Source organism: Eleutherodactylus coqui, chromosome 1 (assembly GCF_035609145.1).
Source record: "Eleutherodactylus coqui strain aEleCoq1 chromosome 1, aEleCoq1.hap1, whole genome shotgun sequence".
Taxonomy (NCBI): domain Eukaryota; kingdom Metazoa; phylum Chordata; class Amphibia; order Anura; family Eleutherodactylidae; genus Eleutherodactylus; species Eleutherodactylus coqui.
The window spans coordinates 333,215,660-333,239,156 of NC_089837.1; the positions used below are offsets into that span (position 1 = coordinate 333,215,660).

General features: G+C 45.0%; 1 protein-coding gene across 2 annotated transcripts; it reads right to left on the reverse strand.

Moving 5' to 3' along the window:
- Positions 1 to 2,485: 2,485 nt before the first annotated feature.
- Positions 2,486 to 16,049, reverse strand: LOC136576373 (uroplakin-3b-like). Of its 2 annotated transcripts, XM_066575619.1 has the most exons (6): positions 15,814 to 16,049; positions 12,759 to 12,899; positions 11,102 to 11,315; positions 9,053 to 9,129; positions 6,291 to 6,420; positions 2,486 to 3,320 (listed from the first exon to the last, which is right to left on the reverse strand). In XM_066575619.1, the coding sequence occupies exons 1-6, from the start codon at positions 15,872 to 15,874 to the stop codon at positions 3,206 to 3,208; spliced, it is 738 nt and encodes a 245-aa protein (XP_066431716.1). In that variant the 5' UTR covers positions 15,875 to 16,049; the 3' UTR covers positions 2,486 to 3,205. The 2 variants fall into 2 exon arrangements, with proteins under 2 accessions (XP_066431716.1, XP_066431724.1); XM_066575627.1 differs by lacking the exon at positions 12,759 to 12,899.
- Between the last annotated feature and the right edge of the window lie 7,448 nt (positions 16,050 to 23,497).

The window sequence follows — 23,497 nt, forward strand, 5'->3', positions numbered from 1 at the left end:
AGTGGTCCGTCTGGCAGCAGTTCAAGAATTTCACCTTAAACGACACAATAAGAAAGCCCCCCACCACGGCCCACTTAATCCTGGCCCCATTCCGAAAACCAACGGAATAAAACCGCGCTAATAGGTCCACAGTCGCGACCACTATCTCACCAACGCGGTTACTGGTAAGGTGCATATAACCACGAACACGGGGACAGGACACGTACTGCCTCAAAAGCATCCCCGTCCTCCTCCTCCAACAATGAAAATATTCTTGGCTGAAGCCCACCTGTATTTAATCTGACGTTAGCTCTGCTGTCCAGGGCACTGCAATGGGATTTATTTATGTACCGCCGGTGGGTTCCAGGGAGCCACCCATGCTGTGGGTCCACAGGGACTTCACATTAGGGATTTGTTCCTGCCTGTGTCTATGTATTAAAAACCCCAGTCAGACTGGGGCATGCAGTGTGGGCCGAAGCCCACCTGCATTTAATCTGACGTTACCTCAGCTGTGCTGGGCACTGCAATGGGATTTATTTATGTACCGATGGTGGCTTCCTGAGACCCACCCATGCTGTCGGTCCACACGGAGTTGTAACTGCATGTGTCTACTTATAAAGAACCCCAGTGTGACTGGGGCATGCAGTGTGGGCCAAAGCCCACCTGCATTTAATCTGACGTTACCTCAGCTGTACTGGGCAATGCAATGGGATTTATTTATGTACCGCTGGTGGCTTCCTGGGACCCACCCATGCTGTCGGTCCACACGGAGTTGTACCTGCCTGTGTCTACTTATAGAGAACCCCAGTCTGACAGGGGCATGCAGTGTGGGCTGAAGCCCACCTGCATTTAATCTGACGTTAGCTCTGCTGTCCAGGGCACTGCAATGGGATCTATTTATGTACCGCCGGTGGGTTCCAGGGAGCCACCCATGCTGTGGGTGCACACAGAATTCCCATTGCGGAGTTGTACCTGCCTGTGACTATTTATAAAAAACCCCGGTCAGACTGGAGCATGCAGTGTGGGCCGAAGCCCACCTGTATTTAATGTGACGTTAGCTCTACTATCCGGGGCACTGCATTGGGACAAACTAGAGGAGCAATACAGCGCTAATGAGACGTGCACAGCTACGCTAGCATTGGAGTCTGCTGTAGGCCCGCGATTGCTGAGGGTTTGTGCAGACGCCTATGTCCTGGGTACAGTGACAGTTCGCTTCCTGCCTAGGATTGCTGAAGCTGTGGGCTGAGGCCTATGTCGTGGGCGTGGTGCAAGTCTGCCATGTTTGGCCTCTCAGATCAATTTTTTGTTCATGTCTTGGGTTTCCTAGGACCCACCTATGCTGTTGGTGCAAACTTAGTTCCCATCGTGGTGTTTGACCTGTCTGGCACAAAGACACTGACTGACTTGGGTAGGGGGCAGAAGGCAGACGGCTTTCCTCTTGCAGTGTGGATTGAGCTATGCGACACCTTGACAGAATGAATACTGTGTGGCACATGGATTCCCCATTGCTATGCCCACGTTTGCAGCTCCTGACAGAGGTGGCACAGGATTGGAGTTCTCATTGCTTCTGTACAGCATTGTGGGCTATTGCCCCGCCCCTTTTAAACAGGGTCGTTGCCTGGCCCTGCCAACCCTCTGCAGTGTGTGCCTGCGGTTCCTCCTCATGGCAGACGCACTTATAAATAGACATGAGGGTGGTGTGGCTATGAGGCAAGCGTGTGGCATGAGGGCTGCTGAAGGCTGCGTAGGGACACTTTGGTGTGCGCTGTGGACACTGGGTCGTGCGGGGGGGGGGGGGGTTGGGCAGCATGTAACCCAGGAGAAGAGGCATCGGTGTGTCCCACAGGCAGTGCTTGTGCTTAGTTGGAGGTAGTGTGGGGCTTAGCTAAGGTGTGGCTTACTAATGAGGGTTTGTCCAAAGTAAAAATTGTTGGGGGGGGCACTCTTGCCGCTATTGTGGCTTAATAGTGGGACCTGGGAACCTGAAATGCAGCCCACCATGTTGCCCCCTGCCTGCCCTATCCGTTTCTGTGTCGTTTCCATCTCTTTCTTGGGTTTTGCAGATCTTCACCAATGAAAACCTTAGAGAGCATCGGCGATATACAAAAATGCTCGAGTCGCCCATTGACTTCAATGGGGTTCGTTACTCGAAACGAACCCTCGAGCATCGCGGAAAGTTCGACTCGAGCAACGAGCACCCGAGCATTTTGGTGCTCGCTCATCTCTACTGATAACTTGTGTTCTGTCTGGATTTGGATCTTGACTTGTACCTGCTCAATCCTTCTAATACCTCGTCTACAACCTGTGGCTCTATTCCTCTGCTATCTGGTTGTGCTGATCCATCCTGCATCTAAATACTTACCTGGTACTACAGCCTAGCTTAACAAATTTATGAAGTCTGCCATTAACAGGGGAGCAATAAATGACAGAATAACTGGTAAAATACCAAATATTGTAGATCAAATACAGTTATTTTAGAATAAAATGCAGTCTCTCGCTAGGCGCCTTGATGAACAGAAACAAGTGTTTATTAAAATGCAAGGTCTGATGCATGAACTGTCCCAACGCCTTACAGGAACAAAGCAATGATCTGAACTGCAAACAGGTCTGGTGAACAGATTGTCGGAACATCTTGCTGAATGCCTGTCTCAACCCAATCTGACTTTTCACTTTACTGGAAATCGTAAGGAGTTTTTCGTCTTCTTTTTGCCTTGAAAGTTGCCTGCTGTATTTCAAGTTCTGTGCCTATTGCTCAGAATGCAAACAACAGCAATTATACATTTGTTACAAGGTGATCCTCAGACATTGGCCGTCTCGCCTTATTCCTCTAGAACTGTTGTTTGTAGATGTGTTCTTTGAAGTCTGCCTTAGCAGGTGAGCAGTAACCATTATAACTTGGAAGAATATTGAGCCAGTGTTTGGCCTCAGCAGTCATGTGTCCTGTTGTTGGGATGTCATTGCGGCAGTAGGAAGTAGGGACCATTGGAATGGAAATGTCAGGGTACAGATGAGGTGACAAAGACTTTTCTTATGTTTTTCCATCACACTGAGTTTTCAAAAATATTTTTTCCTAACCTGGATAACCCTTTTAAGCTATACCCTAGGTCTGGCATTGGGGACATGACAAACAGATGTCTTTAGATTGCAATCTGTGATAAGGAAGGTTTAAGAAAATGAAAGATGTTTGTTATAGCAGTATTTACATTTTTTTTAAACTTTTGTACTTTTAAGATTCTAAATACATATGGTCACGTTGTGATCTGTATGTGGAAGGAGACATGAAATCCCAATTGGCCATACGTTGTTTATTGATCATTGTCCGCTTCCAGCAAATGTCCCGGCTGCAAACAAGAGAAACACAAGTTAAAAAGAGCAACAGTTGTAGCTATGATAGCTAGAAAGTAATTGTATATTGCACTGGAACTCAGTCTTGGTACTTTTAAAGAAAGTCTGTCCATAAGGAGAGGATAGTGTCTGTGCGCCTATGCAATGAAGAAGAGGAGAATATTTGGGGGCGGACAATGAGGAAACAGGGAGACCAGTATGAAAGTCCCATCCCTGAACTTAGTGATCCCTGTCCAGTAAGCCTATAACTTTAGTTTATGGGGCTCAAAGGACATGAAAAATGTACATGTGTGTAACCACTGTAAGACTCCTTCATATAGCAAGGTTGATACTATTCTTACTTTGGTGGATACTATTGGCAGACAATCATCGGTAGTCTAGGTCTTGTCTCACCCATTAGCACAGCCATCACACAAGTCAATGAATTCCAGTATTTTTTTGTTGTCGAAGCTAATATTTCCATATTTTCATCTGACCACAAAACAGTTTTCTATTTTGCATCTGTCTATTTTAAATTAGCTTTGGCCCAGAGAAGATGCCAGCATTTTGGGAATGTGTTGATATATGGCTTTTTCTGTGCATGATACAGCTTTAACTGTTTAAACTCTTAGGAATTTTGCATTGAGGATTATTTTTCCTAAATTTTTCCACAATTTTTAGATGCAGTTTTTCACAGATTATTAAACTTCGGACCATCTTCTGTTTCTGAGAGACTCTGTCATATGATATAGAAGAAAATTGACCATCCAGCTGTTTTCATTTGTACCACTTACGTTTCCAGTCTTTTGTTACCCCTGTCACAAGTTTGTTGAGAATAGTTGCTGCCATCAATTTCTAAATGAGTAAATTTTTTAAAATGAAATGAAAAAATGTCTCACTTTTAACTTCTGATATGTGTCCCATGCTCTATTATGATTAATATATGGTTATATGAGATTTCCAAATCATTGCAATTTTTAAAAAAATGTTACAAGCATCCCAACTTTTTTGGAATTGGGGTTGTATTTACAGTGTCATATCGTGCATCTGTTACAGATGTATTGATGATTTGTGGTGCTAGTAAAAAAGCCCTTACACATCAAATACTTCTACTAACTAGGTGTGCTTGGGAATGCAGGAAAGCATGATAAATAGAAGAGACCTGAGAAATTATTATTTCTTCTTTGGAGTTATGGTACCCTTGCATGAGACAACTACCGGCCAAATAATCGCTTATAATTATGGTCAGCGGTTTCGTTTCAGACTATTAAACAAACAGTCGCTGATTAATCAAAAGGCACCTGCTGTAAAGTCATAGTCATTTGTATGTGAACAACTTACGATCAAATTTGCATTGAGGTCCCCATTATGAATGATATCTCTACAAACTGCTAATGAACAATCATCGTCTGTGTAAAAACAAGCAAATCACTGTTGTTTGCCTGTTTCAATGACTTTTCTGGGCCACTATTTGAACAATAGTTGCTCCGTGTGAAGGTACCCTAAGTCTAGATATAGAAAAGTGCAAATAATCTTTAAATTGACTTTATAAGCTCTATAGCAGTGATGGCGAACCTTTTAGAGACCGTGTGCCCAAACTGCAACCCAAAACCCGCTTATTTATCGCAAAGTGCCAACACGTCAGGGGGCGGGGCTTATCACAATGTTTGATTTGACCTCCATCATTCTAAAAAGGACAGGGTTGCTTCAAAATAGACAGCGTGCAGATTTTGACTGCTTTTTGAATGCGGAAATACTGCAGAATGTCCTCAGCTGAAATTTCTGTGGAAAATTCTGCAGCATTTCCGCATCCAAAAAACAGTCAAAATCTGCATCCGGTCTATTTTGAAACAGCTCTACCCACTTCCACCATATGTAAACATACCCCAGCGGTAATAGTGATCCCACCCCAATGGCCCAGCGATAATAGTGACCCCCCTTCCCCTCCAGCGGCCCCAGCGATAAGAGTGACCCCAACCCCACAGCGGCCCCTGTGGTAATAGTGACCCCCCCAGTGTAACAGCGACACCCAATGGAGCCCCCCCCCCCCAGTGTAACAGCAACACCCCACGGCGGCCCCCCCCAGTGTAACAGCGACATCCCATGGCAGCCCCCCGTGTAACAGCGACATCCCACGGTGCCCCCCCCCCGCGTGACAGCAACATCCCACAGCTGCCCCCCATGTAACAGCGACATCCCACAGCGGTACCCCATGTAACAGTGACATCCCACAGCGCCCCCCGTGTAACAGCAACATCCCACAGCGGTGCCCCGTGTAACAGCTACATCCCACAGTGGCCCACATGGAAGGGGGATGCCTGCTGCGGGCCCCTATTACTTTTTACCTGGCCTTGAGGGTCCCCCCTGCATCAGCGTCGTCTCTGCCGCCCGTGCTGCTGCGGATAGGATGGCTCCCAGGACAGATCTGCAATAGGGGCCGCGCTGTCTCTGCCACCCATGCCTGTGCCATTGCCGCTGATGCTGCCGAAGTTCGGCCCCTCCTCCAGGAGCAGGACGGCACTAAAATTGGCCCTTCTGCTGCTCCCGTTGTGCTCCCTGAGCAAGACGGGAGTTGTGGGAACAAACACGCCCCAGCCAATCAGAAGCTGGGGCGGTAACAAGTCTCAATGCTGGTGCATTATGTCGCCACCCCTAACTTCCAGTGGCGACATAATACACCAGTACCCAGCACTGCTAGCAGCGCAGCTGTGTGAATGCCGGCAGGGGAGCCGCGGTCCCTACCGGTATTCACAAGTAGTGAGCGGCCGATGGCGGCGCGTGCCAGCAGGGAGGGCTGTGAGTGCCACCTCTGGCATACATGCCATACGTTCGCCACCAAAGTTCTATAGGCTTAATGTTAGGTGGCAATAATTTACTATTGATGTCTATGAATACACATAGTGTATGTAAAAAGCCAATTCAGTATGCTTTTCTTCTCTCTTAAACATAATAACATGAGTTTAATCAACTTCTTCAAAAGGTTTTACCTTCCAAAAACTAAAGCAGCAATGAGGCACACCAGCAAAATAGCCAGTAGGACGCTGAGTATGGAAGTTAGGACAATCATTCCTCCGCTTCGACCTGAAGGCCAAATAATGCTCTCTTGAAATGGTTTGTCTATTATGAAAATGTATTATATTAGAAATAGCATACTGTATTTAGCAAAAAACTTAATAAAAACAGATTAAACATATTGGAAATAGCATGTTTTTGGTAAATATACAATTCTGTATACTAGTATGTCAGGAAAGGCTAACTGCCTTCTTTGAGACACAACAATAAGGGTTAATATGTAGGAGCCCCGAACAAAGCATGTGACAACAGCAAAATAGTTAATACCATTGACATAACTTTTTAAATTGTTTTTAAAGACAGAATAGAACAGCCAGGGCAATATTTTTTCCTTATATAAGTAATGCAAGGACCTGCAGCGTTCTAGTCTGTGTACTGTGTCTGTGTTCCTTTCAACAAAATGCATGGGGTTGAACCTTAGCTAAACAGCATTACAGTGCATAGACATATGAGAACTGAATCCCTTTTAAATCGGATTCAGAAAATGGATATTTGAAGCCAATATATGAAAATTAAAAACTTTCCTAATATGCTTAACTAATGAATGCTTCCCAATTTCCCTATCATCCGTGTCCTCTGTCCACTGCCTCTACTTGTTTACAGCCTCATCTCATCTTGTCTCATCTACAGCAACTGACAATGACCATCAATAGCTGTCCACAGTGGCAAGATCACTGTGCACAACACAACCGTACTGGTGTATCTTGACGCCCCCGGAAGCTAGAGGTTTGACAGGGCTTCCATGAAGGAACACCCCTGTCACACCCCAAGCTCTGGACTGGTGCAAGAATTGAAGGTCCTGGAAGGTGGCTGTGCATGCATCGACTGACACTGACACTCCCTGTCCCCAGCCGCTGTGGCCTCCCTACAGCAGTGAGTGACTGCCCCCCCCCCCCCACGATTTATGGGCTCCCTGCTGTTAAATGTCCCCCCGTGCTGTATGGGCTCCCTGCTTTGGTCCTCCTGCAGTACTCTGCCACTCTGCCAGCGGTGGCTGTCACACTGTTTTGTGGCCTCCCTGCTGTCCTCTGGCGCTACTCAGCAGCCGCCGTCGGTGGCAGTGTGCTTTATGGGCTCCCAGCTCTCCCCCTCCTACTGTGGTATGCTACAGTGGCGTCCAGCTTTCAATCAGTGTCCCACGGCACTCTCACCTCCATGCTCCAGCGCCGGCAGGGAGGGCGCCTGACACCGCTGTGGTGTCCCTGCTGACGCCCCCCCCCCCCTCCTCTGCGGTGAATGGGGCACCGATTAAAAATGAGCTTCACAGTGCTGGGGCTGCCTACCTGCAGTGGGGGCCGCGGTATGAGCGCCTTCTGGCCGGCCAGCAGGGAAGGACCTTGCAACTGGGGCTTAGTAGGCTGCCAGGACTTCCAGCCATCCAGCTCTGCAGCCAATCACTTACAGGGGGCGTCATCCCCCTGTCAATCTTGACTCCACCAGTGCTTCTTGGTGGCGTCAAGATACACCAGTACCCAACACATCATAGTGGCAGAGAGTGATTGGACAGGTGCTATGTACAGCAGACCGCTGGAAACAGGTGGAGGGGAACAGTTTGTACAGCTCATATTGAACTCAATAACAGAGTTGTGTGCAGTAAATTCTTAAACATTTCAAGTGGTGGCTCTAGAATGTTATCCTTTGATATTATGGTTTACAGCATATACAGCTCTCAGAAAAAGAGTTTCAATCCCCGTTATGAATGTAATCAGCATAGAATTTTTCTTGAGCCATGTTATTCTACTAAGACTCTCATTCTGCAAAATCTACAACATTATGCTTACTGCTCACTGTGCTGAAACCTGGAGTACCCACATCTCTGCTACCTTTTTGCCTAATATTCTGCTGCTTGTGTGGGCCACTAGGCAGAAGCAGCTCTGCTTCAATGCATGTAATCAGGAAATCAGACATAGGCTTATAATCCGCAGATACAGACTTCCTTGTTGGCTGCGCATTCTGTCTGAGAAGTAAGTGTAATCTGTACTCCTGTCTTGGCAGCAAAATTAATAGCTCCAAAACTTTTCAAGTCTTCAATACTTTTTCCTTCTGCAACTGTTAACCTGGGCTTCTGCATGCATAGGTCATTAAAAAAATTGATTTGTATCCATTAGAGCACATTCATACTGAAATTAAATGTCAGGTTTGTAAGAATGCAAACAGCCCTACAGGGTAACTCCAGCCATATATGTTAGACATCTAATGGCTGAACACTATTTCTACTGACTATCCAATAAGCATACATGGTTGCATTTCATTGAAGAATAATCCACTAGCAGGTACCTTTTCCCCAGTTTATCTCCCTGTAGGACCAAAGGATCAAACATGTTAGTCTCCAACATATCAATCTTTCCTTCGTGGGCCTTCTTCCCTCACATATTTGAGCACTTGCAAATACAAAAATGCTGATTTTAGTCTACTGTGTATCGCCAGCTTAAAAGTTTCTTAGTGCAACAGCTGTCTGTTCTGTCTAATAGAGACCAGTAATAGAGTGTCTGCTCTATTTCCACCATAACCCATTATAGCGCATATGAGAAATGCTTGGCCAAAGTGAACAACCTCTTTAAGTCAATATTCATTCACCACAATGTTTTAAAATGTGAAATAAAATTTAGAATCAAATTAATAACCAATTCATAATTGGGTGAGAATGGTAAAATGAAGACACAATAAATAGCGTTACCTTGCTGTAGGATCATTTCATTTGACCATTGTGTTTTGTCAAATATTCCAGTGCTGTTTAGCAGAACAAATCGTACTCTGTAATACAGAAATATATATTCTAGTCTGTCTTTTGAAGAGATTGCAGCCCATAGCGGTGGCTTTAAATGTATCACTCCACCATTTATGGTTGTTTACTGGAGTAAGTGGGTAGTCAACACCTCTCCTCCGGTCCTCAGAGACGGTCATGTGACCAGCATGAGAGGCATTTGTCAAAGGTGGCCAATCTCCCAACCCTAAGTGACGGAGTGATAGAATCAATGCCGCCAGTATCGACTGTATTCTATTTGTGATACAGACTATAAATACTTTATTAAATGTCAAGTACTTTGGTGATTGTCAGCCAAAAAGAGCATAATATATGATGATGTGGGTGCTGATGGCTGTATACACTTTAACCCCTTAAGGACATGGCTTAGTTTAGCGTTGAGGACCAAGTGATTTTTGGTATTTTTCCATCTCCATTTTTCAAAAGCCATAACTTTTTTATTTTTCCGTCGACGCGGTCTTATAAGGGCTTGTTTTTTGCGTGAAAAGCTGTAGTTTTTATTGCTACCATTTTGGGGAATGTACAGCTTTTTTGATCACTTTTGTTGCATTTTTTGGGAGGAAAAATGCTAAAAATTAGCATTTTGCCTCTGTTTTTAAGTGTTTTTTTTTAACGCTTTTTGCCATACAAAATAAAAAGCATGTTCAACTTTTTGTACATGTCGTTACCATACCAAATACCAAATATGTGGGGTTTTAATTTTTTTTTAACCTTTTTTAGGCTAATATTTAGAAAAAGCATTAAAAAAGGGTTTTTTTCTTTTCTTTTTTTTTACACTATTTGAGTCCGTCTGAGGGCCTTGCAGCACAGCACCTATGATCGCTGTGATAAGGCATGGCAGAGCTACTGCCCTGCCATGCCTTATCGCTTATACAGCGATCATAGGCATTGGAACTTCAGGAAGCCAGTGTCTGGCGTCCTGTTGCTATGGTGACAGGCCGGGCTCTCGTGATAACATCGCGAGAGTCGGCCAGAGACACAGTGCGAGCACGCTCCCTCTGTGAACTCTTTTCCTGCCGCGATCTACTTAGATCGCGGCGGGAAAGGGGTTAGCAGCGGGGGACGCATCTCCGATGCCCCCCCGCTGTTGCAGCGGGACGCCGGCTGTGACTGACAGCCAGCTCCCGCTGCGGGATAGCGCGAGGTCAGGGTACGTCATTTTGCGTGAAGTACCAGCCTGCCATGACGTACCCTTACGTCATTGGGCGGGAAGGGGTTAAATGCTTTGTACATGGTGATTTTTCTCTGGAAATATTGGCATTCCCACATAGTGTAAAGAATAATGATTATTTAGTCAGTCTAAGGGCCTTTACCCAATAGTGTCTTTTTTTACTGCTGCGATAACGCTGCGTTTTTTTCAATGGGACTTTCTAATGATAAAATTGCATCGCACAAAAATCGCAAGTTTGTGTGATGCGATTTTAACATTAGAAAGTCCCATTGAAAAAAACGCAGCGTTATCACAGCGTTAAAAAAGAACGCTTGTGGTAAAAGCCCTAAGGCTTGACTTACACAAAAATAAGAATGGTGTCCATACAGGAACTCTATGATTTGTACCAGAAATTAGATTGGATCTCGTCAGAAGGAACACGTTAGCCTTTTGAAAAGGTCGGCACTAGTGATGAGCGACCGTGCTCGTTTAGGACAATTACTCAATTGAGCATCGCTTTTTTCGAGTAACTGCCTAATCGAGCAAAAAGATTTGGGGGCGCCGGGGGGTCGTGGGGGAGTGGGGGGGGGGGGGGGGGGGGGGGGGGGGAAGAGAGAGATTTTGAGTGGTCATCTTTCAGCGTAAATGGGCCTTTACTAGATGTATCATGAGATGAAGTTCAGAACTGGAGCTATACTTTTAGTGAACTTTATATTGAACATGGACAGTAGGCTAGGCTTTATGAAGATCTGTATATATGAGAGGTTCCCATGCTATTGCAGGGTTGAAAAATAGATTTAGATTGTCCCTACCTGTAGGTTTGGTTATTACTTAATGGACCATTGCAGAACTTTTCTTTGCAAGTCTCAGAACCAATTTGGATCACGTTGAGTGTTGAATTAGTAGTTGAACAAGGGTATTGTCCAGCTGAGAGAAGAAGAGTATGATAATATTCATGATGGCCATTTCTGTATGAAGAATATGGAACTGGAGTACCAAGATCTGAGTCATTCAGGGAAGAAAATGCTGTAAGAAAACATTTGTAGAACAAGAAACCAGTTAGATTTTTGATCACCACATTCCTGATAATTATGAATACAATGGGGACATTCATCAAAACCATTGGGCAACTCCTGCACAGAAAAACAGAAGAGATGTTTGTAGCAATCAATCACTTCCAGCTCATAACCATAGCTTTATATAGTTACACATGTTACAGTAAAATTAATTGAATCCCACACAATCATCCAGAAATCCTAAACACAAATAGGAATTAAGCAAAGAACAAAAATTGCATAAAAGAAAGCTGCAAGAAAATGATTCTAATTTCCTGTTCGCCTGACTTGAACCCCATAGAAATTCTGTGATGGGATGGGAAGGAGGTTTTAGCATGCAATCCCAAGAATATTAGTATACTAAACGCCAGTAGAAAAGGTCTAAGATTCCCCAGGAAGGGTGTCGGAAGCTGATGTCCGGCTATACCTCATATATGTAACAGGTCATAATTGTCATAAATACTGTTCTAATAAATGCAAAAGATGCTTGGAATGAAAGGGGTTAACGAGGCACTAATGTTTAAGACAACTTGTGCTCATCTATTTCTCATCATTTCATTAATAAACTTGCATTAAAAATGTTTTTGCTTTACCACCGTAAATCACATTTGAAGTGGCTGCCACTAGGGGTCTCCCTTCCAGCTTCGCTGTAATCCACTCTCTGTCATTAAAGGGGTTGTCCCGCGGCAGCAAGTGGGTCTATACACTTCTGTATGGCCATATTAATGCACTTTGTAATGTACATTGTGCATTAATTATGAGCCATACAGAAGTTATAAAAAGTTTTTTACTTACCTGCTCCGTTGCTAGCGTCCTCGTTCCCATGGAGCTGACTAATTTTCGCCCTCCGATGGCCAAATTAGCCGCGCTTGCGCAGTCCGGGTCTTCTGCTGTCTTCAATGGGGCCGCTCGTGCAGAATGCCGGCTCCGTGTAGCTCCGCCCCGTCACGTGCCGATTCCAGCCAATCAGGAGGCTGGAATCGGCAATGGACCGCACAGAAGAGCTGCGGTCCACGGAGGGAGCAGACCCCGGCGGCTATCTTCAGCAGGTGAGTATGAAGACGCCGGACCGCCGGGATTCAGGTAAGCGCTGAGCGCTTTGTTTTTTTAACCCCTGCATCGGGGTTGTCTCGCGCCGAACGGGGGGGGGGGGGTTAAAAAAAAAAAAAAAACCCGTTTCGGCGCGGGACAACCCCTTTAAGTACAGAGCTTCTCTAGTAACAAGGATGTGTGCCGCTGTGGACATTCCATGAGATTTCTGCGAGATTTCCGTCCTGTGAATACCCACCCTAATTGGTGTTGAATAAAGTTTGCTGATTCTGTATATAATTGTAAATTTATGCAATCCATGTAGTAATAAACACGGTACTATAAATGGTTTATTTAAATAGATATAGAAAAAAGTCGTACGTACATTTATTTAAAGCAATTACCAGCCACACATTAGTTGTGATGTATTGATTAAAGATGCAATTTGGTTGAACCAGCACAAATGTTTCATGTGTTATATTGCCTATTATGTCCTTTGTAACCTGTGGAATGTAGATTGATATATCTGGAAAATACAAAATGTGCAAATCATTATCATCATTACTATGCAATTAACAAATTTGGTGCATTTCAACTAACTACTGGTATTTGTATTTTTGGACAGGGACTGTCTAATATGCTCTTCTGCAAACATGTACATAATAATGGTTACAAACAGTTGGCAAAAGTCTGCTTGTGCTTCCAGTTGACGGCAGTAAAAGTTGCATTTTGTACCCTGCCTACAATTGGCTGCCTCTGATTGGCTCAGCGCAAGGACCAATCAGGGGCAGCTCTCAGCTATTCAATGGGCGAACATCGTTCTTCTCTGCCACAGCTGTTACAGCTGTGGCAGAGGAGAATGATCTTTGTAGTATACGTTCTCAATGTGGTCGGCGCTGCTGCCGCCGGCCCCATTGAGCGCATATATAGAACACAAGGAATCGCAGATCGCAGATAGGTGTGATCTGCGATTCCTCGTGTCTGGCCCGTTTAGCCGAAAACGCTGCTAGATACAGATTTTTCGGCGAATCGTCGGCCCCGGTCACGCAATTTGCGGATGCGCATCCGTCATGCGATCCGCAAATCGCGGCAAAAAACGGTCTGTTGACCAAGGCCTAAGGTGTATGTGGTTTATATACCATAAATGACATCACAGGAAAAGTAGATACCTCCAAGATTAATAATAATACATGATAGGGTACAACTAAAATGTTTTACATAAGTTACACCTTTTAAGGTGTAACTATAACATACAAAAAAAACCCGCTATGAATTCAGTGAAAAGGAATGCAAGGGGAGGGGTCTGGGAGACTCTTATCTTGTGTCTGTCTCTATCAGTACCATTCACTGGTATAGAAAAAGTTTCGTTTAACCCCTTCACTACTTATACTAGCATCATGCTATATCTTTCTAGTCTACTATCTAATAGAAAAACAATTAACTGATACATTGATCTACAATTTTCTTAACAGTGAAATAGCATCCACTGTGTTATCTCAATGGAAGGAGCGGGGGAGCAAGAGAAGATAAATCTCCTGCACGGCCCTGCCCCCCTGCTGGCCGCTCTGTAAGTGAGACAGCTGCTAGCTCCCGTGCAGGAGCATGGGAGTGAGAAAACACAGGGACGAATGTCGGGCATCGTTTTGTCTGACATTCATCCCATCTAAAAGGACCTTTAATCAGAGCACAGATGGATCCATTCTGCCGCACAGCCACCTCCCCTACCCGCAGACCCCACACTGCCATCCAAAGGACAGCTGACCCAACGAAGACCTAGAGAAATAGGAACTCCATCAGAAGATGATCGCTCAGCCATAAGGGTGCTTTTAGACAGAGCGATTTATCGTTTGCACGAGTCAATGATGTCAGAGTTCACTGCTATAGTCTATTAAAACAGGCGGATAGATCTTTGGCTCACAAATCATTCAGTCATTCACTGTACCAGTGAATGAGAACCAGTGAACGATCACTAGTTAAACCGAACGATTAGAGAACGAGCCAACGATGATTTTCACGCTTGCATGAAATGAACGATAAGCAAACAAATTATTGTTCGTCATTCGATCGTTGGCCATGTTTACCATAAATTATAACTGTTCAAATTTGGACGATCTAGCGACTTTTTGAATGAAACCTTCCCTGCACTCCCCGACTACCCGAAAGAAGACAGGTAGAAAACACTTTTTCAAAGGGAAGATAAGATGTACAGAAATATTTATCCCCATTCTCTGGAGATAAGGTGTGTGTTTAAGGCCTCGTTCACGCGGGCTACAAACCATCACCACAAAACTCATGTCTGTGAAGCTGATGGTTACCAAAGGGTTCTTTCAGGCTACAAAACGTCTCATGTGAGAGAATCCATTGGAAACCATCGTGTCTTTTTTCCCATGATGTTTTAGCGCCAGCACTGCTTTTTCTCGCAGAGGCATCGCTGCTCCTTGCGATTTTCTAAAGCAATTTTGCCGCAATTTTTTAGCACGAAAGTCAGCGGAACGTTCTAATGTGAAAACACATCACATCACATGAAAATCGCAAGTTCCTGCCTTGCGATGTGATAAAACGGAGGCTCCATAGAGAAACATGGGAGATAAAAAAGCAAAGCGCAGAAAGATAGGAAATACCACAATTGTTTTTTCATGCAGCATCGCATGAGTGAAAGCATTGCAAATATGAAAGAAACTATTGAAAATCATGGGTTTCATAATTCTGCATCCTCACTCACTCTCGTATCATGCGAAAATCGCTCAATTTTATCACAAGTGTGAAGGCGCTCTCGTATCAGAAATATATGGTAAATTACACAGAATTTTTAGCCATTGAATACAGTTTATTTGCTTAGTAATCCTTTTTTTGCATTATTATATTGTGAAGAACTATTCAGTGATCTGCAGTCACAAGACTCATGCAGAGAGAGAGCAATATTTAATAGTGGAAACATAATAATAAAGGAGTTCTTTCTCCATAAGCACTGATGGTATATAGACTACATACACCATCAATGTCTGATCACTGGAGGCGCACTGCTAAACCCTTGCCAAAGCCTAGAACTGAGGGGCTGCAGGACTTTATGTAGGGATGAGCCTGTGATATTATGTATAATATCTTATGATAGCATTTATTTTACATAAAGTCCCCAATTGTGGTTAGGCACGTAGATAAATGTATAAACAGTCATTTCCTAATATAGCCTTATATAAAATTCACTTTTTTTATAGGTATCATCTTTCCAATAACACTCTTCCAAGGTTATGGTGCATCTTTATTCTCAGCTGTTGACTATGGTAGAGCAGACAGGCTGCTGTAAAACAACCAATGTCTGATGATAGACATAGAGGGACGAGGAATCCCAATTCACCCCTTCTAAATACAGTTACATGCGGAGTGGTTACTATACATGCCGGGCACCACTATATTAGGTCTACCTAATCCTAAAGTCTTACCTGATGCACCTACAGCCACAGACCCAACCAGAAGCAGGCCCATTTTAAGGTATAGATCCATTGCTTTAGTTCTTCAGGTTTTCATCTAAACTTCTGATGTTAAAAAGATTTCTTCTGAACGTATTGAACTGGGAAACTTCATTCTTTCCAGAGATACAGCCAGTCCACTAAGAACTGTGACACTTCGCACCATCCCTGGCTCTCCCCTGGGTCACATAACACTGGTGACATTCTTCAGATATTGTACTCAGCTGCTTATCACCTGGGTGACAAACATGTTAGACCTGTTTACATGCTAATTTAACTAGAATGTAAGCTCTTCCTGAACAAAATGTTTGGTAACGATGGCCACAAAATATTAGACAAAGTCATATCTTACGCAACTGTAGATTCTCTAAAAGGTTGCATTCATAGGGACGTACAGTATGTGATTGTAGGACGTACAGTAGGTGATTGTAGGACGTACAGTATGTGATTGTAGGACGTACAGTCACAGCAGTAAGATAGTGATAGATGAAATATTTTCGCAGATTTTAGAATTCTTCACATTTCTGTTTCTCATTCGATAAAATGTAAAGTCTACCTCCCAGATGTATTAGGACTCATTCACACTGGCATATGCAATTTCGATCCGTGAAAGACTATCCAGTTTCACTGTGCATGTGCACGCTTTTGATGCATATGTGTGTTTTTTACGTCAATGTGATATCTGCTTTCCATGCACACAAAAAAAACCACAAGAAGGTCCAACTGATGTCACTTTTTTGATTTCACTGTCTCTTAGCAATATGCATAAAAATGTAGCGCATATGCATGTGACATTCATGTTTGCTGCATTTTCCTACACACCATGGTCTGGGCAATTTTGGTCTGTGAATATAGACTAAAATACGATGCTTAACATCGGTCCGCATAAAAAACACTGCTCTGAATATTCCAATTTACTTTAATGGATCTGTGTGCTGTCCGTATTTAGTCATTAATAATATGCACAGTACTGCGACAAAAAATATGCCCCTGTGTATGGACCCTTATAGTTTCACTTAACAGAATCCAATTTCAGAACGGGGCAGCTGTGGGGAAATCAAATCTTCAAATCCTTGTTTCACAGTCCTCCCTAACCAGTGATAAAGGAATGAATGGATCTTAGAAGAGAGAAACATGAATAACACACTTGAATGAAATGTTTTCTTTTGTTACCTCTTCTGTGGTCCATTACCAGATCTACCTGGTCCTAATTAGGCTTTTGTGAAGCAACTCAAAAATACTGGTTAAATCATCTGAATCATTTAGGCCTCCCACCCACTGGCGTTTTTTCTCCACTGCGCTGCGAGAGTAAGTGAAAACTCTTGCAGAGCAGTGCGAGAAAATCGCTGGGATATCGCTGCAACAGTTACTCACCTCACCTGCTGTCAGCCGCGTCCTCCGGCTGGCTCCCCGACACTGCTACTGAGCTCTTTCAGCAGACGGGGATTTAAAAATCCCCGCCTCCTGAAAGGGCTCTGCGGATTGGCTGAGGGCTCAGCCAATAGCAGCTACTGCTTAGCTATTGGCTGAGCGTTCAGCCAATGGCAGATAGCTCTTAGCTATTCATTCATGAATAGCAATATCTTAGCTATTCATGAATGAATAGCTAAGAGCTATCTGTCATTGGCTGAGCGCTCAGCCAATAGCTAAGCAGTAGCTGCTATTGGCTGAGCCCTCAGATAATCTGCACAGCCCTTTCAGTAGGCGGGGATTTTTAAATCCCCGTCTGCTGAAAGTGCTGGACAGCAGTGCCGGGGAACCAGCCGGAGGACGCGGCTGACAGCAGGAAAGGTGAGTAACTTTTTTATTATTTTTTTAACCACTTTTTTATGATTATCAGGGAAGGGCTTATATTTCAAGCCCTTCTCCGATAATCATTCTGTGGAGCTTGTCAGAAACCACTGCTTTCAATGAAAGCAATGGGATAGCATGCCGCTGACTTCTGCCACAGCTGTGACAGCTGTCACAGCTGTGACAGAGGATTCCTTTATCCCTGCGGTCCCCGTGGGGATGAAGGAAACTCCTGCCACAGCTGTGACAGCTGTCACAGCTGTGGCAGAAGTCCGCGGCATTCTCCATATCTTTTCAATGGGGCTAGCGCTGCTGCCGCTGGCCCCATTGAAAAGACTGGCGATGTCGCAGCAATATCCCAGCGATTTTGTGATATTTGCCTGCGTTTTTCTCGCACTGCGATGCGAGACTTTAACTTTAGAATCGCATCGCAGTGTGGAAAAAAACGCCAGTGGGTGGGAGGCCTTAGGCTTAGGGCTCAGTCAGATGAGCGTTTTTGTGCACGCATGTTAGGCGCATTTGCGAATCACATCTATTAGAACCAATGCTTTCCAATGAAAGCAGTCACATGTCCGTTTTTTAGAAGTGGAAAAAATTTACACCTGAAGACATGTGAGTTCCAGTGCCCCCGAACACATGATTTTTTTCTACACGTGCCTATAATGCGTGAAAAATTTGCTCGTCTGACTGAGCCTTTAGAGAGTTTTATTTTAGAACATTTTGAATATTGTCTCAGACATATTCAAAATTGATTCTGTCTTCTTATAATGTATCAAATTCTGTCACCAAAAACTGTATAATTTCACCAAAAATTGGTATACATGCAGTACATCAAATGTATTATTTCCTGATCGTCTTAGGGTAGCACAAGCACAAATGTCTCCTAGGTGCAACTAAACAGAGACAGGTTAATAAGCAGGAATTTGTTATTTTAGGGGTAGGGTTTATATTTCAAGCCCCCACCACCCCCCAAAAACCCCTACGGGGGTTGCCTTCATCCCATTGCTTTCAATGGGGCAGCAGCAGCCCCGGCCCCATTGAAAGCAATGGGGCAGCATCGCGCTCCTCTGCCACAGCTATGACAGCTGTGGCAGGGAATTCCTTCATCCCTGCGGCAGTCCCCTCATCACTGAACACTGCGACAGAACTGTCATAGTGTTCAGTGATGAGGGGACTCCGCGTGGACATGAAGGAATCCCCTTCCACAGCTGTCACAGCTGTAGCAGAGGAGTGAGATCGTCTTCCATTACTTTTAATGGGGGCGGCACTGATGCCAGCGGCACCATTGGCATCAAGTTGACAGCCCTGGATGTGACAGCATCCAGGGGTTTCACATGCAAGGAATCCCCTGCTGCAGCTGTCACAGCTGCAGGGGGATTGTGATCCTCTCCCATTGCTTTCAATGGGGCTGCACTATGTGCAAATTTTACTATTGTGTGACCGCACAACAAGTGTGAATTAAAAACATGTCTGAAGCCTCGGTCATGCATTTTTATACATGCATTCTGCATTTTTTAACGCACCTATTCATGCTTGTCTGACTGAGCCCTTAGGATATGTTCACACCAGGCATAAATTCTGCAATTTTTACTCATGATATAAATTCCACATGGAATTTGCAACGAAATTGGTATGCTACAGATTTTAATTCAATTGTTTGATGTAGATTTGAATTACAAGGGTGAAATCTGTGGCTAATCTATACCAGTATGTCCCCACAGGACGGATTTGTTATAGAGTTTCCATGTGGATTTTGGATCAATCATGTCAATTATAGCACCAGATTTTTTGGTGCAGATTCTCTTTCTTCAAATGAGGGGGTTGAATTCCCCACCAAAATCCGCATTTAAATCCTCATCAAAAAATGCACCAGAAGATGTTCTATAGAGGAGTTTCCTGGACACTAGCTAAGGAGGGGACCTGCTGGCATGACTGTAGAAGATTTTTTTGAGCTCTGATAGCGGTGCATCACTGGAAGTGACATAGAAGAGAACATGCATAGTGGCCCAGAGTTAGCGGGGCCCCTCCATAATGTTATATGTTTGCCTTGTGCAATTGTCTTGTCAGTGTCTTTGCTATGTGTATTGCACCTTAGCAGCACTGAATTGGTTAATGTCTGGGTTGTGTATGAGAAATGTATCATATTGTATGTCACATGGCTATGTTTGATATATGTGTTGGTAAGGATGGGAGAGAGAGAGAGTTGGCTCCTGACTTAGCTGGCTGCAAGAAGGGTTTCTGACAAGCCAGAGAGAGAAGGCAATGTGTGAGCCACACAGACACTGATTGGTCTGTGTGTGGAGAATGGAGGAGGCTGAACGAAGGTCTGAAGCTCAGCCTGGGACCGTGAGCACCCAGGAGCCTCAGTACCAGTGTTGAGTGCTGGGAGAATGGAACCGCTTCCTAGCAAACAAAGAAAGAAGGAAGAGTGAGTGATTCACAGTGTAAAGAGATTTTTGCTGGGAGAACGTGATCACAGAGATAACTGGGACTGTGGATTGTCCCCCACTGCTTCAGCGCTTTACTTGTCAAAGAACTGTTGTATTTGCTCTGCGTTTCCAAGGAGTTAAGTAAAAAGGTTATTACTGACCGTTTACGGTTTTGTTCAAAAAGAACTCTTCTGTGTGGACTACATTCTTTATTCAAGGGATCAGCATTGGAAGAGGGAAAGGTGGCGTCACGAGTGGCACCTTGGTCGGGTCCCAAGCTATCCCCAGGGGAGGAGATGCTTTTAAGCTCATCATCCATTGCATCAAGGATGGCCACACTGTGAGGTCTTACCCTCAAATGTCCAGATCCAGACTCCACAATGTACAAACAAAATACATTTTTAAAAAGTTATGTTGTATTGTTACGTTAATTGATGGATTAGTTTGCAGGAGGGGGTGGGGATGGTGCCAAACTGAATCTTTGCCCTGGGTGCCACACCTCTGACTAAAGTGTTTTTTAATCACGAAAGGAGGATGCCAGATGCCTTGCTATGGCTATGATTCTATTATATGTTCACACACACTGCTTTTAGACATGAGCGAGCACCAAAATGCTCGGGTAATCGTTGCTCGAGTCGAACTTTCCGCGATGCTCGAGAGTTCGTTTCGAGTAACGAACCCCATTAAAGTCAATGGGCGACTCGAGCATTTTTGTATATGACCGGTGCTCCGCTAAGGTTTTCATTTGTGAAAATCTGGAAAACCCAAGAAAGTGATGGAAATGACACAGAAATGGATAGGGCAGGCGAGGGGCAACACGCTGGGCTGCATCTCAGGCTCCCATTTCCCACTATTAAGCCACAATAGCAGCAAGAGTGAGCCCCCCCCCCCTAACAATTTTTACTTCGGACAAACGCTCATTAGCAAGGCAAACCTTAGCTAACCACCAGCACGACCCTGCGTCCGCAGCGCACACAAAAGTGTCCCTGCGCAGCCTTCAGCTGCCCTCATGCCACACACTGGCTGCATAGCCACACCACCCTCATGTCTATTTATAAGTGCGTCAGCGATGAGGAGGAACCAGAGGCACACACTGCAGAGGGTTGGCAGGGCCAGGTAGCGACCCTCTTTAAAAGGGGCGGGGTGATAGCCCGCAATGCTGCAGAGAATCAATGAGAAATTGACATTCGATCTTCATTCGAATCCTGTGCCACCTCCGTCAGGAGCTGCAAACGTGGGCATGAGTTACATAGCTATGGGGAATCCATGCGCCCACACAGTATTCATTCTGTCTAGGTGTCGCATAGCTCAATCGACACCGCAAGGGGAAAGCCATCTGCACTCTGGCCACTACGGATTACTGGGTGTACACACTGCTTGACCCACGGTATAAGGAGAACCTTTCCACTCTCATACCCGAAGAGGAAAGGGGTTCGAGAGTGTTGCTATACTACAGGACCCTGGCGGACAAACTGATGGTAAAATTCCCATACGACAGCGCTAGTGGCCGAAGGCGCAGTTCCGAGGGCCAGGTAGCAGGGGAGGCGTGGAGATCAGGCAGCATGTACAGCACAGGCAGGGCAACACTCTTTAAGGCCCTTGACAGCTTTATGGCTCCCCAGCAAGAGTGTGTTACCGCTCCCCAGTCACGGCTGAGTCGGCGGGAGCACTGTAAAAGGATGGTGAGGGAGTACCTAGCCGATCGCACGACCGTCCTCCGTGACGCCTCTGCCCCCTACAACTACTGGGTGTCGAAGCTAGACACGTGGCCTGAACTCGCGCTGTATGCCCTGGAGGTGCTTGCTTGTCCTGCGGCTAGCGTCTTGTTAGAGAGGGTGTTTAGTGCGGCTGGGGGAATCATCACAGATAAGCGTACCCGCCTGTCAACCGACAGTGCCGACAGGCTAACACTCATCAAGATGAACAAAGCCAGGATTTCCCCAGACTTCTCTTCTCCACCAGCGGACAGCAGCGATACCTAAGCAATACGTAGGCTGCACCCGCGGATGGAAGCATCGTTCTCTATCCCCATCAAAAACGGGGACCTTTTCGCTTCATCAATCTGTGTATAATATTCCTCCTCCTCCTCCTGCTCCTCCTCCTGAAACCTCACATAATCACGCCGAACGGGCAATTTTTCTTAGGCCCACAAGGCTCAGTCATATAATTTTTCTAAACAATTTTTATACGTTTCAATGCTCATTAAAGCGTTGAAACTTTCACCTCAGCCAATTTTTATTTTAACTGGGCTGCCTCCTGGCCTAGTTACCAATTAAGCCACATTAACCAAAGCGATTAATGGGTTTCACCTGCCCTCTTGGTTGGGCATGGGCAATTTTTCAGAGGTACATTAGTACTGTTGGTACACCAATTTTTGGGGGCCCTCGCCTACAGTGTAATCAAATTAATTTTTAGCCCACCTGCATTACAGCTGACGTTACATCAGCTGTGTTGGGCACTGCAATAGGATATATTTATGTACCGCCGGTGGGTTCCAGGGAGCCACCCATGCTGTGGGTCCACACGGAGTTGTAACTACATGTGTCCACTTCTAAAGAACCCCAGTCTGACTGGGGCATGCAGTGTGGGCCGAAGCCCACCTGCATTAAACATGACATTATTACCTCAGCTGTGATGGGCAATGCAATGGGATATATTTATGTACCGCCGGTGGCTTCCTGGCACCCACCCATGCTGTGGGTCCACAGGGAGTTGTAAATGCATCTGTGTCCACTTCTAAAGAACCCCAGTCTGACTGGGGCATGCAGTGTGGGCCGAAGCCCACCTGCATTAAACATGACATTATTACCTCAGCTGTGATGGGCAATGCAATGGGATATATTTATGTACCGCCGGTGGGTTCCAGTGAGCCACCCATGCTGTGGGTCCACACGGAGTTGTAACTACATGTGTCCACTTCTAAAGAACCCCAGTCTGACTGGGGCATGCAGTGTGGGCCGAAGCCCACCTGCATTAAACATGACATTATTACCTCAGCTGTGATGGGCAATGCAATGGAATATTTTTATGTACCGCCGGCAGCTTCCTGGCACCCACCCATGCTGTGGGTCCACAGGGAGTTGTAAATGCATCTGTGTCCACTTCTAAAGAACCCCAGTCTGACTGGGGCATGCAGTGTGGGCCGAAGCCCACCTGCATTTCATCTGACGTTAGCTCTGCTGTCCAGGGCACTGCAATGGGATACATTTATGTACATGACATTATTACCTCAGCTGTGATGGGCAATGCAATGGTGTGAGGGTATTTGTATATATTGCCATATGTTCTTTATGCTTTTATACCTGTATGCAAGTTCTATTCAAAGTTAAAATGAGAAAAACTTATATGTCGCCTTATACCAGATATTCCAAAGGCCTTGCCAGGCGAAGACAAAATGTACAGCAAGGAATAACCAGACACGAAGGCCGCGTGTACTT